The sequence below is a fragment of the Calliopsis andreniformis genome, chromosome 4 (assembly GCF_051401765.1).
Source record: "Calliopsis andreniformis isolate RMS-2024a chromosome 4, iyCalAndr_principal, whole genome shotgun sequence".
Lineage (NCBI taxonomy): Eukaryota > Metazoa > Arthropoda > Insecta > Hymenoptera > Andrenidae > Calliopsis > Calliopsis andreniformis.
This window is the reverse complement of record NC_135065.1, coordinates 2317106-2342503: the sequence shown is the minus strand read 5'-3', so window position 1 is coordinate 2342503 and position 25398 is coordinate 2317106. Positions and strand designations below refer to the sequence as shown.

Sequence of the window (25398 nt, the reverse complement as noted above, 5' to 3'; positions counted from 1 at the left end):
TGTAAAAATAAATAATATGGAATTAGGTTTTTTATTTTAGTTTGCCTAATTTGTTTAATGCATCTAATATAATCATTACGAATTCTATTCATAATTAGTTTATATTTCTTTTAAAATAAATAAACGTGAACTTTATTTTAATAAGTGTAAAAATAAATAATATAGAATTAGGTTTTTTATTTTAGTTTGCCTAATTTATTTAATGTATCTAATATAATCATTACGAATTCTATTCATAATTAGTTTATATTTCTTTTAAAATATTATAAAGACTGATTAAAGTATGCTTGAGAAACTGAATTGTCTTTCTCACATAATTTGGATCATAGATGGAACACGTTTTCTTTTTGTAGGAAAGAGATGTTTCCTTTAATATTTTTGAAGGAAAAGGGTAAATGAAGCTAATTACTTTTGTTATATTATTCTTTAAAACCTGTACTATCATGTTCACTAGAATACTAAAAAACTAACATCGAAAATAGGAATATTTTACATAATATTCTGTACATTACCTACTATTTCATCATAACTAGAAAAATATAGAAATAGACAAAAAGAACGCTACTCATTAAATTTTTTCGTTCGTGTTGGAAAACTGTTATACTTCAGACTTATTTATTATACTTAGATTTATATATTTAGAAACTGCAACACAACTATCACAACCTCTCATCATCTGGAGCCTATTACGATTAGATTTACTCTATTCCGATAACTATAAAATTATCCAAAAATATTATTTAACATTAATATAGAAACTGCCGCATTAATCAATTACATGCTTAACACAAAAACATAGAATCAATTACTTTGTCTTAAAATACGAACTACTAGTGCATCACTTTCTCAGAGTCTACAGTTTAGACTACCTATGGCTTATTTCTTGCCTTCTGATTTGTTGTTATCATAGTCCAAGGTTAAATTATAGGGTCTATTATACCATATGGAATGTACGTTTCACTCTCCCCTACTTCTTCCAAACACGGACAATATTTGGAGCTACATTTGAATATAAGTATTACATTTAAGAAAAGTCTAAGTTGTAAGATTTAGTCGAACAAGAGCTTCAAAACAAAGGGTTAAATGATTATTCTGTTTTATCGTACCACTTAGACGAAACGAAGTGACCTAATTTAAAAAAGAATACTATTTTGTAAAATATGATGTACGTATAGTTACTTTAAGAAAATTGTACATACAATACATGTTATATTATATGTATATTTGGATGAAAGTAGTAAACTTAATTTATCTATTTGACCCAGGACACTAAATATCTCGATATGACCAACTTTCTCCGACTACACAGAATTTGCCTTTAGCATTTGTGTTACAGCGTGAGGTATGCTTTGGATAAATAAACTAATAAGTACATGTGTATATACTTACAATTAGACATACACGTATACACAAGCGCGCATTGTCAAATCTACATTTTTTATTCCAAATTTACTAATTATTTCTGCATATTTGACGCATACATATATTTATTATTTATTGTTATTAGTACAGTAGAACAGAAGTATATTTCAATCCTTTGTTATGAAAGTTTATGTTTACATAAAACTTTTCAAAATTATAGATAAGTATAAGCAATTATGAATTATTTTTAAAATAATTATTTATTAATAAATCTTTTGGCACAAAATGTAAAATATAATTTTCTTCCTGGCACAATAATATAATGTATTAGTTGTCACTGCAAATATTAAAATGTAGTTCTTCCCCTGGTGAAATAGTGAAATTGAACAATTTTCGCCACAAATATTCAGAATGTCATCTTATTTGTGCCGACACAATGAAATACATTAGTTTTCGTAATAAAGCCATGCTACTATTCGAAAAAATTTTGTTTAGTCAAAATATACTACTTTTCATAAGACAAATACGACGTACGTTGATATACATATTACTTTTCGCTATACAAAGTAAAGCATAGTGACCCATGTTACATTTCCAAAAAATTCGAGTGAAGGCCTCAATCAAGATCTAGAATAAACTTCAAATTCGTAGAAAGAAAAAAAATGTGTGAAACAAATAGTTTCACTTTTAAAAAATTTTAAACGCCAATATCTCGAAAACAGAAACATGTGACTTACAAGGAAACTACGAAGTGCGCCTCGAATTTTTTATTCAATTTTTTTTAGATGTAGGTGAGGGTAAACAAAATACTTCCACAAAGTAGAAAAGAGCGATTCTACCTCGATCTCAAAAAATTAACTACTGAAAATGTGTATACTACGCTGCTTCAAAGAAAAGATTAGTATTTCTACGATCAACCTTCATTTATAGAAATTTTCACCTATTCAATTTCTTAAAAACAAGGCAGAGTTACCAGAGTAGCTCCTTTCTATTTTGTGAAAATGTTTTGTTTGTCCTTTCCTGCATCTAAAAAAAAAAAATGGAACAAAAAACTCGACGTACATTTTATAGAGTCCCCTTTCGTTGAGTCCTTTGGCTTTATAACCACCTATATATCATTCATTGCAGTAACAAGGATGATACGTTTCAGGAACGTTTGAGTACCTTAAAAAAGGTCTAAAACGATTCATGGAACCTGTGTGACTTGCATCTCGCAATGGGTGCGCATCGTCGCTCGTAGATTAGAAAGCCGGAATGTAGCCGAAGGGTCGAGAGAAGAAAAGCCAAGAATCGTGAACAGGAACATGAACAGCACAGCATTCGCATTCTTTCTCGTTGATATTCTCCGATTGTGGTTCTCGATGCACCTTCCTAAAGGTTTTCAGGTCGTCTGCCACGATTCACATTTAAGACATAACCGCTCGTTCAAATCCCAATGATAGCTAGTATTTCGACCTCCTGCATAATTTTCATTCAAAACAGCATCCAATAGATGCAAACTGTTATTTTTTTCTATTCATTATGCAAAAGTACAAAATTGGGTAACCGTATAAGGAAATTTCGATAAATGAGGAAAGTAAGTAGAGCTATGCACTCAAATAAATTAATAAGCAATGAAAGCTATGAACTTGGCGATATGTAGAGATGCTATAAATAAGTAAATGTGTAATTGAATGAACAACCGAATAAATCCAGAAACGAACAAGGATGAAAAGTAGAAAAATAACTCATTGATACATTCATAGGCTGATCGCGTGGGAAACTGCAACTTTCACCCATGGGATTATAAGAGAGCCTCGAATGGCGTGAGTCTAGCGGTTCTGGATTGCAATTGACTGAATTGCAATTCTGAATGTCAGCCTGTTCGCTGCCAAGCTATAACTAATTAATTCATCTGTTATTTTCTATTTGATGATTTACTTTCGTATTATTTCCCCACAACTATCATAGAATTTCTTATTAATGTAATAATTAGCAAAATTACTGGTATGACAAATTACTTTCAGCAAGAAATAAATGAAAAATATATAGTGAGCCTTCTTCATATGGAAAGCAAAATTACTGATATAACAAATTACTTTCAGCGAAGAAATAAATGAAAAATATATAGTGACCTTTCTTTATATGAACCTTTGTTTCTAAGAGAATCGTTCTCGATAATTATACATAATATCCTGTAGAGACACCAGGAACCTGCCTCGCGAGACAAGTTTGCTTCAAATAAGTATATTTATTAATATCTAAGCCAGGATTAAGGAGGGAAGTGGCTCGAGCACCGAGTCTCACCTTTTAAAGGGCCTCATTTTTTCATATACTGAAATAAAATTCTGAAAATACTTAAGTAAAAATTTATTTTCGATTTATTAATGTTTTTCTCCATCTTCAAAAGTCGCATTTAAAAAGTCATGCTATTGTGACGACCCGAAAATAAGGCGATCTTTAGACATTTTTTCTTTAAAAACTATACAACATATCGTTTTGAAACTTAATGGAATTATTTATTGGTATCATAGAATATTGATATATGAAAAGTTCTAGCTGATCCCTCTATGGCGCCACAAAAAGTTCTTCTCCATGGCTGCCACGATTCCAGCTGTTGTAGCGATCCGAAAACAAAAAACCAAAAAAATTCTTAATCTGTATGCGCGTGGCTATCGCAAGTACATACCAGAATAGTTTGAAAATCTTGAGAAAGAGAAAAATACTGCTATGTTGTATGAAAAATATACTTATTTCGCAAAAAGATCGGTAGTTTCTTAGCTCTCTAAATTTGAAATAATTTCGAATCGAAATAGCTTTTGTAGAGGCAAAAATGGCGCAGCTATTAAACATATCTTCAAAGCCTGAAGTGAACTACTCAAACGGGTACGAAGTTATCGTGGCTGCCATAGAAAAGAGCTGTTTCGTGGCGGGCAAGCTAGAACTATTTATAATCCTGCCCATTTTGCTTAAAAAAGCCATTGAAATAATCTTCAGATGCTAATAAATAATCCTATTAAGTTTCAAAATGATACTCTGTATAACTTTTGCAAAGAAAAGTTCCTAAGAAGCGTCTTATTTTCAAAGCCAGTAGCATGGTCTTTCAATTAAAAAAAATATTTTACAAAATTCAGTTCACTTTGAATCAAGGACTAGAAACAAGTATCTTTTATAAAATCCCCTCAAAAAGTAGGGAATATTCCAATATATCTATTTTAGTACATCAATCGTTTCCCAGTCCCCACCCACACAAAAGTCTGCGTAGCCCTGTCTACAATACATGTACAGAAAACACAAAAGTATCACAAGCACTTTGCACGGTTGAATACGTTTTCCCAAAAACGCACAAGAAAAACATTATTTCATTCCTGCAACTCGCCTCTTCAGACGGGCTACACAAGTACTTCCGACTTTGAGCGCCATCTATTACCTACTCCTCACCGAAAACAAAAACGACCAGAGGGATCTTCAGCTCCCACAATCAGACTCGACTGGTTTCCAAAAGACCGAGAATCGAGCGCGAGTATTGCGGCGCGCAAAGTGTACAGGATATATAAACACAAAGAAATAAAGACAAAAAGAAAGAGGAGAGGAAGGAAGGTGTCCAGAAGGTAGAAGGAGAATGTAGAATCAGGGAGGCATGGTCCCGCTATCCGGTCGGCCGCTAGGCCGAGGTCGATGAACCTCGGCCCGCCTACCGACTTTACCTGCCAGCTTCGAACTTGCCAACCTGGCTGACTTGCCTGACTCCGAGTCTATTGGCCAAGATATTTCGCCTACGACAACTATGCTAGGCAACAATTCGCTTACAACGCGTGTTCGATACGAAGCCACTGAATTATATTGAAAATGCAGAATAAATGGCACATTCAGGGTAATAAGAACATAAGCCAGACTGAGCTTATATTGAGGAAATCGACTTTAAAGATCTTCATTTAAAGTTTATTCAATTTATGCTATATATGTAACATCCTTTGATATAGATTTTGTAAAGGGTCAGCTTCTTACTCATCTGTCATTTTGAATTGTGTGTGGCTTAGGACATTGTTGATTCAAAATAATGGACCAGGACTTCTAAGCACAATGTCATTTTCTAATAATTTTTGTTAGGTTGTTTGCGAACATTAGAGTCTAGAGGCGTGTTTTTATGTAGATGTCTCAGTTTTTATTAAAATGTGGCTCATGTTCTTATTACTCTGAACGTTTTAAGTGACAGAACTGGATCATTCATGATATGCCCCCGAAAAATACATCGAAAATGTGGAGTAACGTCCTTCCTTGTACACCTCTTCCTTTTGGAGAAAATTTAGGCCGAAGATGCGGTTGAGTACCTATGTGCTGCTCAGCCGAGTACTCATGCACCAGCCAGACCCATTTTCTCGGAAACGGACACTTTACCGAGAAAAGATAACGTCACTTCTTTAATTTGTCTTTGCAAGAGTGAACTATTTGTTTGCATTTCTCTATTACTACCGTAAATTGGGGAACATTGGCAGGTTTTTGTAATATTTGTTGTACATTATAAAAATTGAATTATTTATATTTGCTTTGAACATCCTATTACAACATTATATCTCTTAATACTTTACTACGAGTGTGACGATGCGTAAAGTTATGTTCTTAGACTTTCTTAACGTGTGTCAATTAATTGTCAATAGCACATCGTATAAATACCATTAACAGCTAAAATTGTACAGATTTGAAATTATACTAGAACATATATTTTTTTTTAAATGGCTTAGCCACTTATTATTTTCATTTACTAATTTCTTCAGTTTATTTTCACGATTAATTTACTTATTTTTGACTTGGTTAGTTTACTAATATAATCAAAAATATAAAATGGCCAATTACTAGGAATTATAATAATTTTTTATTCATTTATTTACATGTTAATGTGTAAAATTTAATTATTCTCTTGACAAACTCGATATCCATATCTATCTAATTTATTTAGTTCTCATTGTAGCTGCAGTGAACTTTGGGAAATAACTATTTCTCTTAAAACTTTTCAACTTAATTTGCTATGGACACAACCTTCCTCATGGTCGGAAAGCCCACTGACCGTGAATCGAGGACTCATAAAAATCGCTTTGAGTGAATATGATTGTACTTCAGTTCTGCTTGTGACGCCTCATTGCCACACACCGAATGGTTCACTGTGAGTAACAAAAGCTAAAATACCATGTTCCCTCAAGAGTTAAATTCAAAGATTTTAGTCATTGTTATCAACAAACATAATCCTGTTATAGTCATGTAACCATCGACTGCATATCAATGTCTTCACGCACAAACGTTATATGTCCATTTTTGGTGAACTTTGAGATTTCATTTTATAAATAGATTTTATGTTATAAAATCTCGAACTTGATAAAAAAGAGACATATAACGTTTGTGCACTTAGTTAATGATATTATTTAATATTCATTATAAACATTTTCCTAGTTTTCGGGTAGGCCAGTGTACATGCCTATCAAATGGTACCTATGTGTGTTTTGACGATATAACATATTACGACAAATTAGTGACTAGATACTGCAATAAAATTTGATATGAATATTGACTGCCTATCGACAATTACTCGTCCATAGAGTTTACGACGATCAATAAAAATAATGACTTTTATAGGTCATACTTGTGAACTCATGGTAGAGTAACGAGGAAACTCCGAACATGTATTTAACCCTTGTATGACGAATTGCAGGGTCACTTGTCCTTGAACATAGTACAAGACGTCAAAAGTATAATAAATTTATTTGTGAGAATCATAAAAAACATACACTTATTTTATGTATCACGTGTACAGAAAACTTAAAAGAAGTAAAGTATGTAATATTCAAAATGCGTTTTTCTATATAATTCCTTCCCAAAACTGATTTACAATAGAAATTCTATTATGGGTCAAAATAACCCTGCAATTCTTAATTTCTAACCTTCTTTAAGAGTTATTTGTTAACAGAATTTTTAATCAATTTTATGGTAAACAAGGTTATAGAATAAAAACTAAATTCAGGTAATACAATTATATAAAAAAAAAATATATTTTTAACAAAAATGTTATTATCGATCTAGCCACACAAAGTATTTCTACAGACATGTACACACGGGCCTCGTTTTTTTCATTGAGGCCAAAGGAAACGATGTTTCCTGAATACACAAGAGGATAGCGGTACTATCGAAAATCATTAAATTCCTGATCGTCGGAGAAACTTCAAGCATTTTAATCAATTTCTTAACCCTCCCGAATGTAAGGTTTATTATATAAAAATTAATGAAATACATACTATAAAAATAATTAATAATTTATCACTATAGAAATTTCAAGAGATAATAGATGCTACATGTATTAATATAAAATATCCTTTTCTCTTATTTTTAAGTTCGATCAAGCCTTGCTGTTTGCAGATATACGATTAGGTATTAATAGATAGCTGATTTTCATATCTTGTTTAATTTTACTCTATTTCCTACAGTTTCTACCTTTTCAAGGAGATTCATGCTTCATAAAAAGAATGTCTCTTTTATGAAACATTGTTGTTCTTTTGATTGTAATTAAATACATTTTTTTTTGATATTTCAAAAAATTTCTCAGATTAAAAGCTAGACGAAGAATCTTTCCTTTTAAAGATTAAAATGATTGTATTATTTTCGCCATATGTACTTAAATTTCTAATTCTCTATTGTCAAGTGGTCGATTGACAGAAGCGTAAGAAGTCGATATGTAACAAAGATTTTAAAAAACTGTCGCGAACTTTGCTCCCGAGAGTTCAATCGTGAAAAATATAGTCTGGATATGTTCAATCTCTCCTTAGACTCAAACTTTATAATCACCGTCATAAACAAAGATGTTTTAGATTTATCATCTTGCTTAGGTTATAATAGCACTACAGCGTTGCAGTCTAATAATGATTATAATAACAGTGATTTAAAATCAGAAGGTTGATGTGTAACACTTGTATAAATAATGCTGCTGAAAAAGTAGAAAAATTTATTAAATACGGTCTAAAAACAAATTATTAATTTTATTTATTATTAATCCTTAATTATTGACATAGAATCTAACAAACTCTGCATAATACATTGTGTATTATCGCCCTCATCTAATTATGAAAGTTTTTCCAATAAAAGTTGGTAATACACATATTATGTCACAGCTCGTCTTTATATGACAATTAACATCACACTGATTTTATAAATATTTAATAGAAATATGTTTTAATTGAAGCCTCCGTATCATATAGTTAAGCATCCATAGCTGAAGGTTAAATTGTCATTGATTTATGTCATTTAACGCAAGTTTCCATGGCGCCTAGAAATTCATGCCAATTTTTAAGGTCTTTTGTCCCGTTGTGACCAACGACAAGTACCTATATATAGATTCTTCTGCACACGTTATTCGTGCAGTTATTAGTACGAGAAAAAGAAGTGGCACGAATCAGTGGGTCGATGAAATCCAAGGATCTTGCACTCGAGAGTTGTCTGAGTTTGCAAGCTCTGATTCCTTCTTTCTTGTTCCAAAGAAGGAGAAAGTCCCTCTCCTCATGCCTAAAGAGGCGGCACAATCCTATGCGCAGGCATGCGCATCTTACTTTAAAGTTTGCCATATCTAACGGCAAACAAGAAATCATTCCAACAATCCTTTATTTTCTACAAATATTAGCTTGATGAACAAATTTTATCAGATTCTTTAAATTTGTTGACTTTCGAAGAAAGTTCATGTAAGAGTACGTACATTCTAAAACTGCAAATATAATACATAATAATTTTTCATTAACACTAAGAGCTTGGTCACACAAGCGTTAATATAATGGACATTACGATATGTTTTTCCGATCAGGACGGTTCCTCATATGTGTTTCCTTTTTTTTCCAGTTGAAAATAATAAAGACAGAACTACAATCATCTGTCAATACTCGTGTAATCAAGTTCTATGACGATTGCTAGTTTTTAAACTCACTTTACAACGACGCCAATGTGGCGCCAAATGGTAGTCATAGTGTTAAACTAAGATATTCAGTCTTACCTGTAAATATATATACACAATAAACTCTCAAATATTATTTAAAATTATTGAACTAATAATTTGAAAAATAACTTTCTATTCATTGTTTGGAATGACGCTTTGTTATTATTTTAACCCTTACTTTGTGAACAGGGGTCATTTTTGTCCCGGCATTTTTAAAAAGGTCGTCTATCTCTTAAACAAATAAGTATCGAACCTTTGATTCCCTCCATAAAAAGTAAATTTTTTATTCGAATTTCAATTTGAAATGTTTGAAAATGTTATATGAACTTTTTCAGAATTTTTTCAAAGACTTCTACGCACTGAAAAACGTACTAAATACAAATGACCCCTGTTTACAGAGTAAGGTAGTCAAAAAAACGTTTACAGAGTAAGAGTGAAAACTAATTTATTCCTTCATATCTTATATTGATTGTTGATTACAGTTGCTAGTCATTGCATACATTAGGTGTAACAGAAGATACAGATATTCTACTCTTTTCCCACACTAAGCTTATTAAAGACACTGCAAATAAGTATCTACCCCCAGTAGCCACCTACTGCCGAGAGGCGGACATGAATGGATTAGCCCTCAATCATTAAAAGAGTGATCAGGTTGGACCCGGACAACATTGCTTAATTAATTTTCTATGAGGAATTTCATTCTGGGGTAGATTTACACTCCAGAAAAATCCAGCTCAAGGTCATTAGAATAAAGATACTGTGTGGTTGTTTTTAGTTATCTTAGATTTTGGTCAAATGGCGATACCAGGTCTAGTAACTTTTCACTTTGAGAAGAGTTATCGATTTATTACTGATCTTTTTAGGTCTAGTAGAACAAAGGAAGTTCTGTCCCTCTTGATGTTACAATAAGATGGCTAATATTTTTCAAATAAAATAATTTCATTTCCCAATTCATACTGAACTACCCTTCCGCAACAAGAAGATTTATAAATTTCATTTTTACAAGTTTCAGAATTATCATTATAATATAAGCAACCTTTTAATTTCAAAAGCGACAGAACATTCTCAACTAGTCAATATACCTAACAAATAGTTATTATTTTAAGTAAATTTTAAGTAAAACATATATCTAATTAAATTATTTTTCCTATCATTTTGCTTGCTCCATACATAGGAACATATCTGACGTAACTGTCATCACGAAATTTCAGGACTTTCCTGAGGACAAGGTTCCATTGCTGCAACTGCGCAGTGCCCACATACTCGTGGATCACTTCAAAGAGCCGATTTTTATACTATTTCCCCGATGCATAGGTACTTAGGCGAGATCCACTCAACTGGCATGTGTGATACCATTTAAAGGTACAAGCTGCCAAATGTTCTCTAATATTTCTGATAACTCAGGGCTGTACCTTATTTCGCTAAAATTTCGTAAGTTTAAACATTTGCTTCCCCATTTGGCATCTATAAGGTTCCAAAGAACTAATACATTTACCATTTTGTACATGGTTGGACACATGATCTCACACTGAAACACACAATGCGAGAGGCGCAGAGGCGTGAAGGATCTGAACTCTGAACTACTGTTTTTACGATGTTACTATACATCAGGGAAGCACTATACTACCAGACTCGGAAAAATCACCAAGCTGTGCACGTCACGTCGGACTCATTGTCAAAGAAAGGTGTATGCCTAAACAGCTTTCTATGTGTTAATTGTAATCAGGTATGGTAACCGTGGAGTAACTAAAACAAACTTTTCCCACTTTATGAGTACTATTCGAGATACCCTCCATTACTTAAGGGGTGGAGGGAGTTCTGCCTCGCTCTTGTCGGCTACAAAAAATATGTATTTATGATGAAAGTAGCGGGTATTATCCTAAATACTAATTTTAGGGACGAACAGGCAGGTATGGATTGGCATAGGTACTCCAAGGTGCAATTTGTATACCTGATTTCTAGACAGTGTCTCGAGTATCATTACTTTATTGTACATTGAAGCACCTGTTTTTAAAGAGCTATAGGTATATTACCTAGAATAGTCTCAAATTCATTTTACATGTACTATGTCCCTAAAATATAGTGACATCATAAAGACATCAGGGGTTCAATTTCTTCAGGCCTCTGACAATGAGTGTTTCAATGATGGATCAAGCGACTAGAAAAGATTCAAGAACGGTACTACATAGTTTCTTGGAACCCTGAAACAAGGCTACCTAAATGAAGGCTCGCCAATTCTGTGGAAGCTAAGAAAGTAAATGTGGCCAAATAAGATACAGTCTTTAACCAAGTAGCAAAGAATACATTAAGCGACTTGTTCCCACAAGAGTATCGCACAGTATATCTCCCCTAAGTCACATTGTGTATATCTTTTTTCACAAATCGTAGATATTATTCATTTTTATTGAATACAATCGATTTTAATATTGCCTACCTAGTTAACCTCAATGTAGCGGGATCGGCAATAAAGTAATAATCTGAAAATCCCGTAATAATGTGGGATAGGCATAGAATGTGTTGAGTAGCTCTAAAAATAAAAATCTTAATGAATTTAGATGAAAACATAATGGTTGCCATGTGTTGAATCCACTTCGTCTATTATTGATTTATGAAAGTGTTATTAAGAAATGTTCTCACTATACGAGGAAAATGAAACGAAGCACTATCGAGCGTGAACCATAAATTTGCCTGTTGGTCCAAGCGCATATCGCACAGGAATTCCTACAGGTCATTCATTAAAGAATCAAGATGAACAGACCCATTTAATCAAGCTGGAAAAAATATGGTCCCAAGAGATTGTTCGCCACAATTTTTCTTACACATTTCGTATTTTCGAGGGAGCGCAAAACAATGTTAGGGTGTGGAGTAGCGTGTATTGAGGCACGAGGCGGACACTTCAAACATTTCCTCCAATTATCTATAACTCTAAAATGAAGGCATGTAGGAGATCTGTTCATATGACATTTTTTTACTTATTTTAATTTTTACACATTACGTCTTGAAATTTGGACATGTATTTATGAATCACCTTGCATATCAACATTTTCTATCGTATTTTACGATTTCACAGTCATTACTAATTTTCAAAAGAGTGGTAAAAAATGAAGTCTATTTATTTGATTATTTATATTGTTACTATTTGTTATAAGTAACATGAACTTTCTTCTTAATTATTTCTTTCTTAATTCTTAACATATTACTTAAAGGGTTACACTTAAAGGGTTAATGTATACAATTTGTTTTTGTTGAATAATTAAAATAACAGATTCTTGTTTATTGCTAAATAGTTAAAAATTTAGAAGAAATCAAATTAACGTACATTTAGGACGTATCTGTTGTCTTTCCTTAAAAAAATTATAACTTTCAAGGTTCTTAATATCAGGAAACACAAATCAAATCGTGTTCTCAGTGACACGCTTCTCCTTGTTCTGACGATCTTTGATTTCAATTATCTGTTGCCAAGTCACGATCTTGGAATGACCCGAAAATTATCGTTCACCCTGGACTGACGTTTAACCTCGCAAGGCCGAAACATTTAGTGATTCATGGCATTGTACTTTTAGTTCCGGTACACACAAATCCGTGTATGTACATATACCGACTTGAAAAATGTATGAGGCAAAACAACAGAATTTAGGAGTTTACGAACTATTAACTTGTGAGAGAAACAAAATAAACAGTGAACATGCTTTTGTGCATTATAATTTACTTATAAATAATCCCTATAAATACCTATAAATAATCACAGGGCTGTATTACTTTGCAATTTACATTTTACAATAGCTTTTTTACTGCAATGTATAATGACATTTCAAAACACATGAACTTTCTAGAATAATAATCTTTAGAGTAATAAAATTATAAACATTTACCCTTATTATCTCTATTAGTTCCTTCGTCATAGTTGGTTTCTAAATCGTCAGTAATTTGTTACCTGATTAAGCATTTTCCTTTGTGGTTTAGAGATTACAATTTAAAACTACTTCTGAAATCAATGCAATCCCATTAGAATCGTTTTTGAATTTTTTAACTACTGTTGGAGATGTTTTTATAACATTGGATATCGTACAGGCGTGTTTTGGCCATTTTTAAAATAGTACTAAACGCTTTTACACGTTTTCAATTTATAGATATCTTTTAATTGTCTATAAGACGGTATGTTATTTATCTCACACTTTTTGTTAGCGTATATTAGTAAAATTAATAAACAAAGTCTATTTCTCATTACTATATTACAATTAGAAGTTAAAAACATTTAAAAGTTAGCACTATGTTAAAAAAACATCATCTGCGATGAAAAATATTTTAACTTATTTTTATCCTCTGCCATCATATTTAGATTAAATTCTTAATTTAAATAACTTTACAATTACATCTCATGTTGCAGTATCTATAAGTACGTAATATTATACATGCAAAGCCCTCCGACATGTGACAGAAAGTAATGTTGAATGATCTGTCACATAACGTTGTAATTATAGTTACTTTTTCAGAAGTGTCATTCTACAATAGTACGTAGAAGCAGATCTATCAACATAGAGGGAAAATATCAGATTTCCCACAAGTAATGATGTATTTGAAACAAAATACAGAAGCTTAGTGAAAAAGGTTTATATTTTTTAATCAATGTCGCCACTATTGTCTATTACAGTTTACCATCTTATCTAAAGATTCAATGTCTCGCTTGCTATTAATGGTAAGCTTGCTTCTCTATTTTATTTCAAATGTGTCATTACTTATGGGAAAATCTAATAGTAGATAGTAATAATTAATATAAGTCACAATGGAAATATTAGTAAAAAACGGATAGAGACGAAACCAGGATGAAAAGCTCTTGAAAATTCGGAGCATCCTATCCAGCATTACTATACACAATTAAAAAACTGGTTTTTCTCTTTCTGTACAACTTGAATCTGCGGATGACGTATTATGATGGATCCAGATCATTCGTGCTGCTTGCAAGCATGCCTGCGTTGCTCTTGAATGCTCGACTCCCATAACTGCTAAATACAGACTCGAGCAGCAAAAGTATCACGAACAGTATTATTATTACATATCTCGACTATTGCAGCCATTAAACTTCAGCTATCTATCCAGATTATCCGTCTTAGGTTGCAATAGTGTTAAAACAGATGTGTATGTCCTTATTCTTTGTTTATAGGAATATAGTGCTTGGAGATACAGAATGTCTATGGATCCTCCTTCTATTTTCTTGAGGAGGCTTGCTACAATTGCTGCCGACCTCTGGCATTTATCTGCTTGATTTTTAACCTTATTGTAATTTTAATTTATATAGCTCAACCTGTTTAATTTATATGGAGCAGGTAGAGGTCCTCACTGAGTGGTCTACTGCACTTGCGCAAACTCAATTTATGCATCTTGGCTTCTCCTTAGACTTGCAGTCTGTGTTTTGGTGTCCCTCTTTACCACAATTTTCGCATATTTGCTTGAATGCGCTGCATGCCTTGGCAATATGTCCAGAACCCTGACACTTGAAACATCTTACTACTGAAACAGTTACTCCTGTCTACTCTCGCACTCTATAAGTTCGAGTACAGATTTCAACGTCTGTTCATACTGTTCAGGATGCTTGCAAGCTTGAAGAATGGCCAGATACACTGGCTATACAAGTCCCACCTATATCACTTCATTTGAACTGGTCGAAAGAGGGTTTCCAATGCTTGCAAGCAGGTCACGAGACGAGACAAGACAAGACAAGACAAGACAAGACAAGACGAGAAAGGCGGCACTAGACTCGATCCCTCAATTCGTCACGCTGTTGACTCTTCTTCCTTTTCTGCCTTACCTGTTTGTTCGAGAAGAAGGCAATAGCTCTAGAACAGCCCAGGTATACAAGCTGGCAGGCAGCACGAGTGATGTGAATGCACCATTATCTACTGTTGGACCCAAATCGTTCATGCTACTTATGAACATAACCGCTTGCAAGCATGTCTGGGTTGTAAAGCGCATACCTCCCTTCCGTGCAAATTAGTAACGTATAAAAAGAAAGAGTCAATAGCGTGACGAATGAAGGAATGGGTCTACTGCTGCCTTTCTTGTTTCATCGTTTGACCTGCTTACGAGTATATATCAGAAATCCTTCTTCGGGCTTCTTGAATCAGAGGTGAAAACATGAAAGGGATATACGAGGACCAGGGCATTATCAAACTTTGGGCAGGTTTAAATCACTGACAGTTGTAAACTAATCAATTAGGTATAGTTGCTGCGTCCAAAGTAAATTGATCACCAGCATGTATGACATAAGAAAAGAATAAATCCGCTCACTCATAAATTGCTTTGTTTTATATTATTTTCTCTCCGTACTTTCACCTTTCATCCTCTTTCCTTCCTTCTTTCTTTACATGCACTCACTTTTCATTTTGACATGAAGGCTGGAGCTGGAGCACAAAAAATCTTTCATTTCAAAAATAGCCACAAATACAATACCTTCAAAGTAGACTCTTATGAAAAGACCGAAAACGTTTCTGATCATATTACAGAATGCAAATCAATTATACGCTATACATCTTTCATACAAAAACTTTTGTATGAACATTTCAACTCTTCGAGATGAAAACAATTTGTTTTACAGCCATGCCTAATTATTGTGGAAAGAATTGACATAATTGAGAAACTTTAATTGTTACTGCGCTTCCCGACATGCAAGCGTCACTGCAAAACAAGTCCAAAAGGAATTCTCAAGGCGAACTTTCGTTTGTCATATTGCTAGATACATAACCAGACATAACCATACTGTCTTAAACTATCAATACAATAGAAGTAAAGAATGCTTGGATGGAATCCACCACGTGTCAAGTGACAGAGGCGGGGTCCCATGAAACTAGCGGATCATCTGGCAGCTCTTCAAGCTTGCAATCGCCGCAAACAGCACGAGCAGACAGCATTCAAAACCATTCTTTCGCTGTTCGTAGTCCTCGAACTTGTATAGTTAGTCCAGAAATATAGCGTGATTATAAAATTAATTAAAAGATAAAATGAACATGTTTGGGACACTACAACAAGTTAAGTGACATGAAAATTGGAAGATGACTTTAACCTTTTGCGGTACTTTTACTCAATGCCTAAATTAATCGTACTATGTTTCTGAACAAACTGTACTTTGCTTTGCTTATGGAAGTCAAGCGCTCAAGAATAATCTAAGCATACTTGCTTGCAGCAGCACAATTAGCCTGAACACCATTAGGTTATTCAGAAGAAAAATAAGTATATCAATTAAATAGGTCATGTAATCTTCAGTTCAGCTATTGGCTTAAATAAGTTTAACAATTTAAATTTATCAGTTACGATCAATGAACGCACTTAATTGCGTACATGAAAACTAGGAGTGTGTGGGAACCTAATTTTTCAATTTTCCAAACTCGAATATGAAACTTCGTAAGATTTCGAAACCCTCAAGACTAGTTTGTTTTAAGGATCGAAATGCTAGTAATATTTTTGCATGCACCTTTGTTTATAATTAACAGAAAAGAAGAAATAATACCCAACGATATCTAATCTCAATCTTTTCTCAACTATATAGGTAATACTAATTTCCAATGAAAACTATACCTAACTATAATACGTATTTAATAACTATCCAATGTTTTAGATTTTAGGCATTCATCATGAGTAACAAATACCAAATGCAAAAAATTTTCCGAATCACCTCGACTACCGTGAAAACCTGTACTGTTGTTGGATGTCCAACTATCTGTTAAAGATTCATAGTGTCAGCCCGGTAAGTTCTATCTGTTCACTGTTTTCGAAAACATCCAAATTACATAGGATACCTTACGTTAGTCACTATTAATCCCTAAGGGCCTAAGTTCACTCTTCCCCACTAAACTCTATTATATATAGCTCTCCAAAAATGTGTTAAAGGCAGATCTCATTCGTAAGAGTAACCAGTAACTCTGTCTCTATAGTTCTGTAACTCTGTACTACGCGCAAGTCCCGAAATATATTTATTATATTATAATCAGTGTCATTCGCTTGCCAGGTTCCCAACACTGCGACAGCTAAACATACACAGGTCTGGTGAAAAGTTCCCGCGTACGAGCACATCTTTTGGTTCTCGAAAAATCCTGATCGGATCACTACGCAAACGCCACAACTGGAACCGGTTTCGTACAGATTACCTGGCCACGCGGCGAGTTCGGCTGTGTTTATTTCGTTTGTCTGGCAACCATCTCTTTGGTAGCCTGCATCACACATTTATTCCAAATGAATTAGGGAGCGGATGAAAAAATGCGTTTAAAAGCATTATCTCTGACGTATGGAATTGCATTTTGCTCAATGGACACACACATATGTACATCGTGAATTGTACCTAAATACAATTGGCAAAATGTAAATCCTCGTTTGATGCGACACTTCTCTAATCTGATGCGTATTATAATCGCTACATTCATCGCTTTTCGAACGATTACAGTTTTTCTGAATTTCACAAGGCAAAATGGCACAATGGACAATTTGAAGCATTGTTAAGTCAAGGAATCAAATGCATAGAAATTGCATCACTTTTGACGTGATCTACATAACTGATAATTATTTTGTATATACATATATACATAATACATACATAATTTTATAATATTTAACGTACATAAATTAAGTAAACGTCATATTCATGTCAACATTAAATTTAAAATTTTAAAGAAATTAATAGACTTCGTCGGTAATTGTTTTTATAAAAAAAAAATGGAAAAGATTATAATTTTTTCGAAATTAATGTTCCTTGTAACATTACACTATAAAAACTACAACGATTAGTATAATTAAACATTCTCACTAAAGCTTCAATTAAGCATCGGTTGTCAAAAATGCAATTAATTAATTTGAGGAGTCATTTATTTTAAACTTGGAATTTTATAACTGAATTTACAGTTCATTAGTGCAGTGCCACGTAAGTGCATTGCGACTCTAAAGAAACAGAAGACGTAGAAAGAAAGACAGTCGACGATTCGTTGATTACTAAATTTAACCTCACCTACCCGGAAAGGTCGACTCCTGCGTCTTACCTATCGCATCTTCGAATCTCGAGGTCAATGTTTATCATTTGTTTTTTCTTTTCATCGTGTATCGCATAAACACTTTCAAACTTGATCATTTATTTCCTAGTATTTGATTCGACTTCAAATTCTATGTACGAATCCTAGAAATCAACAGAAAATTATATTTACGAAGAATTCAGTTGAATTAAACAAAAATTTCAATCTATTCGGAAAAAAATTTAGTCCCTATAACTGACAGGCTTTGCATGATATTTTATGTATGTAGTTATTCACATATTTCTTGCTGTTAAGCTTCACCGCAAATTGCTTCCTTTTGTTCCATATAATTATAATATATTTTGTAATAAAAATTTGTAACGCATGTTGTGTTTCTATTTTATACCACAATCAGTGTTATGAATTTTGCACATAAATATTTAATAACATTGTTTTAATCGAAGTTTAACAGACTCCATGTTTATATCTATATACAAAAATTGGGTGTCAAGAATTAACAATTAAGGAGCCAGTACCACGAGAAAAATAGAAGTATTCCAATTTCATTTTATTTGGAAAATTAATATCGATGTCTATTGCTTCTTAATACCTATGAATTAATAAGGTCTCCTTACACGAAATAAAGTTGTATGGGTGGTAACGAATAACGGTGAATTCCACTCCATTCGTTATCTGCACTCTGAAGCAAGTTACTTTTTTGAAAAAGCAACCGTTTGCTCAAAAGAAACTCGTGAGAAGTTAAGGTACGTTTTCACGTGGCAGTGAATCGTAACTTTTTCAGTCATGACACTAAATGTCATGTCATTTATCGTCCTGAAAACTGGATGTCATGATGCGATGACACTGGACTTAGTGTCGCAATACATATTAATATCGCAAAATCAAAGTAGGTCTAATTTTCTAGTAAATATCATGGCGCTAAAACTACGTGAAAATAGCCGTATAAAAATGTCACGGTGTCGTGACAGCAAAAGTCATGACTTTTAATGTCACGTGAAAACGTACCTCCAGTAAGTCGCACACCTAGCGGAGAGCGGAGAAAGCTAGGAGATGCTACGATGCAAAAACGACCGCGATATCTCGTCGAGAACTTACGAGGTTTGTAATATAACCAGAATTAGATCAAGAATGGTGATTTCTCACCATCAACCATTCCTGGAATATTGCAATCTCAGCATAAATACTGATATAGAAAGAAAATAGAACGCAAATAAATAGAAAACATTCGCATACTATTACACTGATATTGCTAGCTTTTTTATATTTTAATATCGAAGCACTGTCGTTAAATAAATAAATAAAATATCGTAAATTATTCAAAATGTTTAACATTCGTTATAACCAACAAAAATGTAGTTTTCCTTATATTAAAATGATTAAATTATCCTTGTTGATATTTCAAGAGCAGTAGCAAGCCGAATGAGTAATTTTGAGGTCAGAAAAATTGCACTCTTAAGCAATCTTTTCCAACATTTTATCAGCATTTTTTCGGGAACGCTGCGGTTACATACATGTTTCATCCACTCTATCGCAATATTTGTCGCGAATGTTGCGCGAAAATCCCATTTGCAATTCCATTTAGAAAAAAATAATTAATGGTTCTCAGGATATCATTTACGTTCCAAGAATGGCATCCATTCAAAGGAGAGAATTGTGCAGGTTCTCTAAACTACAACATAAACTCTGATGCACATATGAAGGTGAAACCAAGAAATTCAATTGCCTGTTCTTCCTACACAGATCTCCATTCATCCGAATGGGACAAAGACAGGTGAGAGTGTATGCACCTAATTTTGTAGAATTGGTAATTAGCTGATATGAAAGTTCTGGGAAGGGTAACAAACGCGCATGGAACGTTAGCTAAACGTTAGCACCTTTCATCATAATACCATCCAAACGATCGGTAGAAATAAAAATAAATGTCTGCATGAAAACGTTGCGTGGAACAAATAGATTTTTATTAAACATATATATATATAATGCTCCGCTGACAAGATAACCCCTAGCAACAATACTTACAGATCTATTGGTTTCGGGGCTCATTTTGTCAGCAGAGCACAACAAATATTTTTTTGGTAAACTTTCCTAGGGAATTGTATCTCGTTCTATAAGAAGGTTAAGCAATGTACTACGTTTGAACTCGTCACAACCATTAAAATTGCAAATGCAACCCAAGATGTGATGTCAATTCAAATCAAAATCGAATACTAATGAAAAAATCAATGGATATTACTTTCAACTCTTTACCAGTCGAATTATTTCTGAAATAGTGTTTCACCGTTACCCTTTATACGGGAGTCCCCTAATCGAATCGGTCAATAATTAACATTCCCCAATATGTCTCACATAACTCAAGGCGGTAATCTCATAATTTCTATACAAAAGAAAAGAAAAAGATTGAAATTTGAATCCCCCCGCCAAACATAAAACATCACCTGCCGTTGTTTATGGAAACTGAAAGACTCATCTTTCATAGGAGGACTTATAGATCCTCGAGGTACGCGAACAATCGGTTCCACCTTTTCTCCGAGGTTGGTACCACATGTGTTTCGTCTCTAAGACTACTCACCCAGTCTGATGGCGGTGACCTGAGTGACACCAAGAAAGATCAGGATCAACGGAAGTCCAGCGAAGGCAGAACACAAAGTTCTTGCTCCAAAAGCATTCCCAAAAACGCGTTTATCACCGAGGAGAAGCGTGCGTAGCCGGCGTGGCCCCGCAGCCACTGCCATCGCACCGTCCTTCTCACCGCACACCGTTCAACACTTCAATGTTCGTCTCCACTGTTCTGCCGGCGACACGACTCCCAAAGTATACCTGTTCGACCAAGGTAGAGCGATCGTCGAGATACACTCTAACTGAAAACGAACCGACGCGATTGGGAGGACGTAAGAAAGTAGGGTTTCTTAGGCCAAGTGTCGGGAGGTAACGAGTTTCTCGAAGTACACTTCGCTACGGCACGATTTGCTACGCGTGTACTGTCGTTGAGGTATAAGATTCTCGAGGTGTAGGGAAGATGAAGAAGAAGTAAAGGAGAGGAACGCGAGAAAGCACGGGCGGTTGATTTAGGATAATTTGTCCATGACTCATGCTCACGAGACACACGTGGCCGCGGTCAGCGAACGACTAAACTCTGAAGCGCGTACTCTTACCGGTTGGAGGGGTTTCTCCCCGGGGTACAGGATTTATGGCGCATGCGCGGAGAAGGGATTCTAGAGACCACGTGTAGCGAGTCCTGTGCCATAATAGCATTCGAATACTAAAAGTATCTACTAAATATGTACTTGCATGCTGATCCACGAGGGTTATAACTTAATTACAACTGAGATATTAAATGAGATGTAAAATGTGATCGTTAGAATTGAGTAATTATCGACTTTCTTCTATAATCGACTTTTTCAGGAATTATACATTCTTTTTTAATCCTGTTTCAATTATTTTTAGGGAATTTTTATCAGGCTATGTAGAATATTGAAACAGTTTAGTTTTTCTTTACTAGAATTACCAGAGTAGTCAGAGTGGTATAATTATTCCTTGGACACATTTTATTCTTTACGAACATTATTCCTTTCTCAGTTAATAATGAATAGTTAATACTTTGGTACAGCGTTAAAAATAGATATACGTTCACCTTGGTAATTCTAGTATTGACTGCAGAACGTACGTAAGAATTTCGAAGTTAACAAGTTTACATATTTATAAATATGATATTCGGAAACAGGTTTAAACTGGTCAATATGCTTATATAAAGTTCCTTTATTGTTTTTTATTTTTATTAAACTATGCAGTCGCTATTGTTTGACTCTTCCGGGTATAAGTCATATCCAAACGAAATTTTCTCCCAACATTCCGTCAATATTACAAATAGCTCCATTAAGGATCAAATGACACACTAAGACTGGCGTTTGTCTAGTAGTTCAACTCTATATAGTCTGATCGCGTTCATGTCACGGATCATTGATTACCAACCAGAGATCTTTAATTGGTCATGCTGAACAATTACAGTTCTGCAGTAATGATTACAGAAGTACTCGTCGTGAAAGCCTTAAATTTATTGAATTTTCTTGCATAATTTACTATGCTGTACAATATTTGTTACTATATACATGTTACCAAATGTATGTATGTAGAAAAAACACAACAAATAATATCACACAAATAGCTGAAGTTATGGAAAAAAATATTCTTACAAAAGATGTTCCCACAAAAAAAATATTAACACCAGGCGACGAGCTCCATCATACCAAACAATTTTCATGAGAACATTCTTTTCATAACTTCAACCACTTGTGAGATATACCGCTGTTTATACTTAATCGGGACACCCTGTATGCACAGGGTGAGCCACGTGAGACAAACTCCTGCATTCTCAAGATTATAATTAAAAGAAAGAATATAAACTCTGGAAATTGTTGATATTTTTCAGTTTTTAATTATTGTTGTCGAAAAAATATTGACCAATAATACTCACACTTAAAATCACACATTATACATTAATTAATTAAGTAAATCTTGTATATTGATATTATGTTTCTTCTGAGGTGTAGGTTTCCTACGATCCATGTAATATTCATTGAGTTGATTAGGCATTCCATTGTTTGTAAATATATCTACATCGATCCGTTCAAGGAAAATGTTTAAAAATACATTTATTTAAAATAACTCACGAATTACAAAGTCATTTCGCACCTCACCTCATCTTAATACTTTTCCATGCTAAATAAGAGGATTTGATTTGTGTAAAAATATATATGTTTATACTATATTTAAAAAAAACTATGCAACTACAGAGATGAGAAAGAATTTAGTGAAAGGAATGCGGCTCGGATTAGCCCTAGTATAATCTCCTTCCTAGGTATGGCCCACTCACCCTTCCTTGAATCGGATACGCCAGCGTGATCTTTTCTTTTTATAGCCGAGCGTATGTGTATGCTTACGAGATTAGCGATTCATTATTAAGTAATTCATAAACAGAACGATACGGATAGGGTCATGCGGAGTCAACGAAGCACATACCCCTCTTGCTCATGTGCCGTTTTGCTGGACCCCTTCTCATCTCTGCACTGTTACATAATGCATATCGCTCTGTTGCTGCAACAATGACATAACTCAAAGATTTACTTTTTTTTAGTTATTATTATTCGTATAGGAGAAACAGTATTTAGAATGGCGAGATTATTTCATTTCCCTAAAAATAATTTTTTTAGTTATATCACTATTGCAATAAATGGGCGATATATACTGTCATACCTGTAGAAATGATACTAGTAATTCCACTTTTTAATTCAGTTTTATTAAGTAGCTTTCATTGTAATCTACAATATGAGAACAATAAGGAAATCACTCAGAGGAATTTTATGTTTATATACAGTTTTTACAAACATAACCAAGTATTGGCATTTGATATTATAGGATCCATTTATATGTACTATGTACTCATTAGATTTTTATATTTCATGAGTGATTTTATCCAAAATTTGCTGATTTAGGCCTTCTTTCGGCGATTGCCTAAAAAGAAACATTCATCCCTGTTGGTCTGTTCCTGGAAACAAATGTAAATAGGCTGAGCTTACCTGACTCGACGAATGCTGTCCCTTGAACATTTTCCTCGCTTTTCCTGCGATCTTAACAAGCCTGAAACGTTCTAGACCTTCACCTGCATCTGTCCCTTGCATTCCTTTGAGTTAAAAGTCACGCGCAGTCGACTGACTGCCTACTATTCTTGAAAATTTTCTCCATTTCAAAAGAAAGTGAAATAAGTACAGTAAGCGATTATACGATGAAAAAAACTTAAGATTTAAATTTCAATTACTACAGAGTTCGAATATAAAGTATTTTTTATTTAAAAGAAAACTATTTGTTTGTAAATTATCAGTTCAATATTTAATGATAAGTGATATGTATTTAAACAGAAAGTTTGTAATTTGTCTTGCAGAAATAGAGTCGTCTGTGAATATAGGTATATATATATAGAACACTGATGGGATTTGTGTGCAAAGTGGCAATACTGTTTGATAGAACGTTACTAACTCTTGCTGGTTTCTCGCGAATGCATTTACTGAAAATAGCCGAAGTAAATAGGTTTCTGACCTATTCCTTAACCTTATCAGTTCCTTTTCATCTCGAATATGTTATTATTAAAGCTTTGTCTCTCATTAAAACTTGCAGTTTCGTTCACCTGATCAGTTATAGTTAGTATAAGGTAATATAAGTTTTCCAAGTTCTTATGATTTACATATTAGGAGTACATTTCTTTAAAATATTAATATACGTGTACATACAAATCTTTATATGTTAATAATGTGAATAAGAGCGTATAAAAATTGTAACAACATAATTTTCATATGAATAAGGAAAAATACATAAAACATATTGGTTAAATTGAATGTATTTCTCACTTATATTATATATATTGCTTAATTTGCTACATTTAAAATTAAGTATGAATCACGATTTTTAACATCTCTTTACGACTTAAACAGTGTCTTAAAATAATTGGTGCGACTTCCTCTTCGGACAATTGAGAGGAAGATGCCAGGATTAATTCTAAGTATTATTGCGTCTTACTTCCTTTTTTATATTTTAGTCTGTTGAGGAAATAATGATGCTAAAACTAAAGAAAGGCTTACAATCAGAAATCGTTCTTCAAAACATCGAGTTGAGTAATAAGTATCGTAAACACCCATATGGCTCACTCTAAATAATATTTTTGATACTTTTGTAAAGGTCCGTTATTTTCTAGTCAATGCCCTAAAATGAATCGTATTTAAAGTATACTTCCAAACTAAAAACAAGGAAAACTTAAAAATAAATATTTGTCACATAATGCTCTGACAATTCAAACAAAAGAATAATGCAACCATGGCGATTAAAAAATATGTACTGTGCACGACAATGATATCAGAACAGATCGGGTGTCACTAAATTGGTTTACAAAGTTTCATTCGAGAAATTTGAGCTTCAACAACGGCGTCTTAACAATAAGCCTGCTAACAGAACAAAATCCACGGCAAACAATGAAGAAATTAATAGACAAAAACATATCACAATTTACCATTTGTTGTTATTCAGAAAAACTCG

The 25398-nt window shown here is 33.6% G+C and overlaps 1 protein-coding gene across 1 annotated transcript in view; it reads right to left on the bottom strand.

Moving 5' to 3' along the window:
• The window catches only part of Mgl (low-density lipoprotein receptor-related protein megalin), a 61592-nt gene extending 40201 nt beyond the window's left edge, over positions 1–21391 (bottom strand). The window contains exon 1 of the mRNA XM_076376231.1: positions 20888–21391. Within this exon, the coding sequence (XP_076232346.1) occupies positions 20888–21050 (163 nt within the window). The 5' untranslated portion in view covers positions 21051–21391. The remainder of the gene's footprint in view (positions 1–20887) is intronic.
• Positions 21392–25398: the final 4007 nt, after the last annotated feature.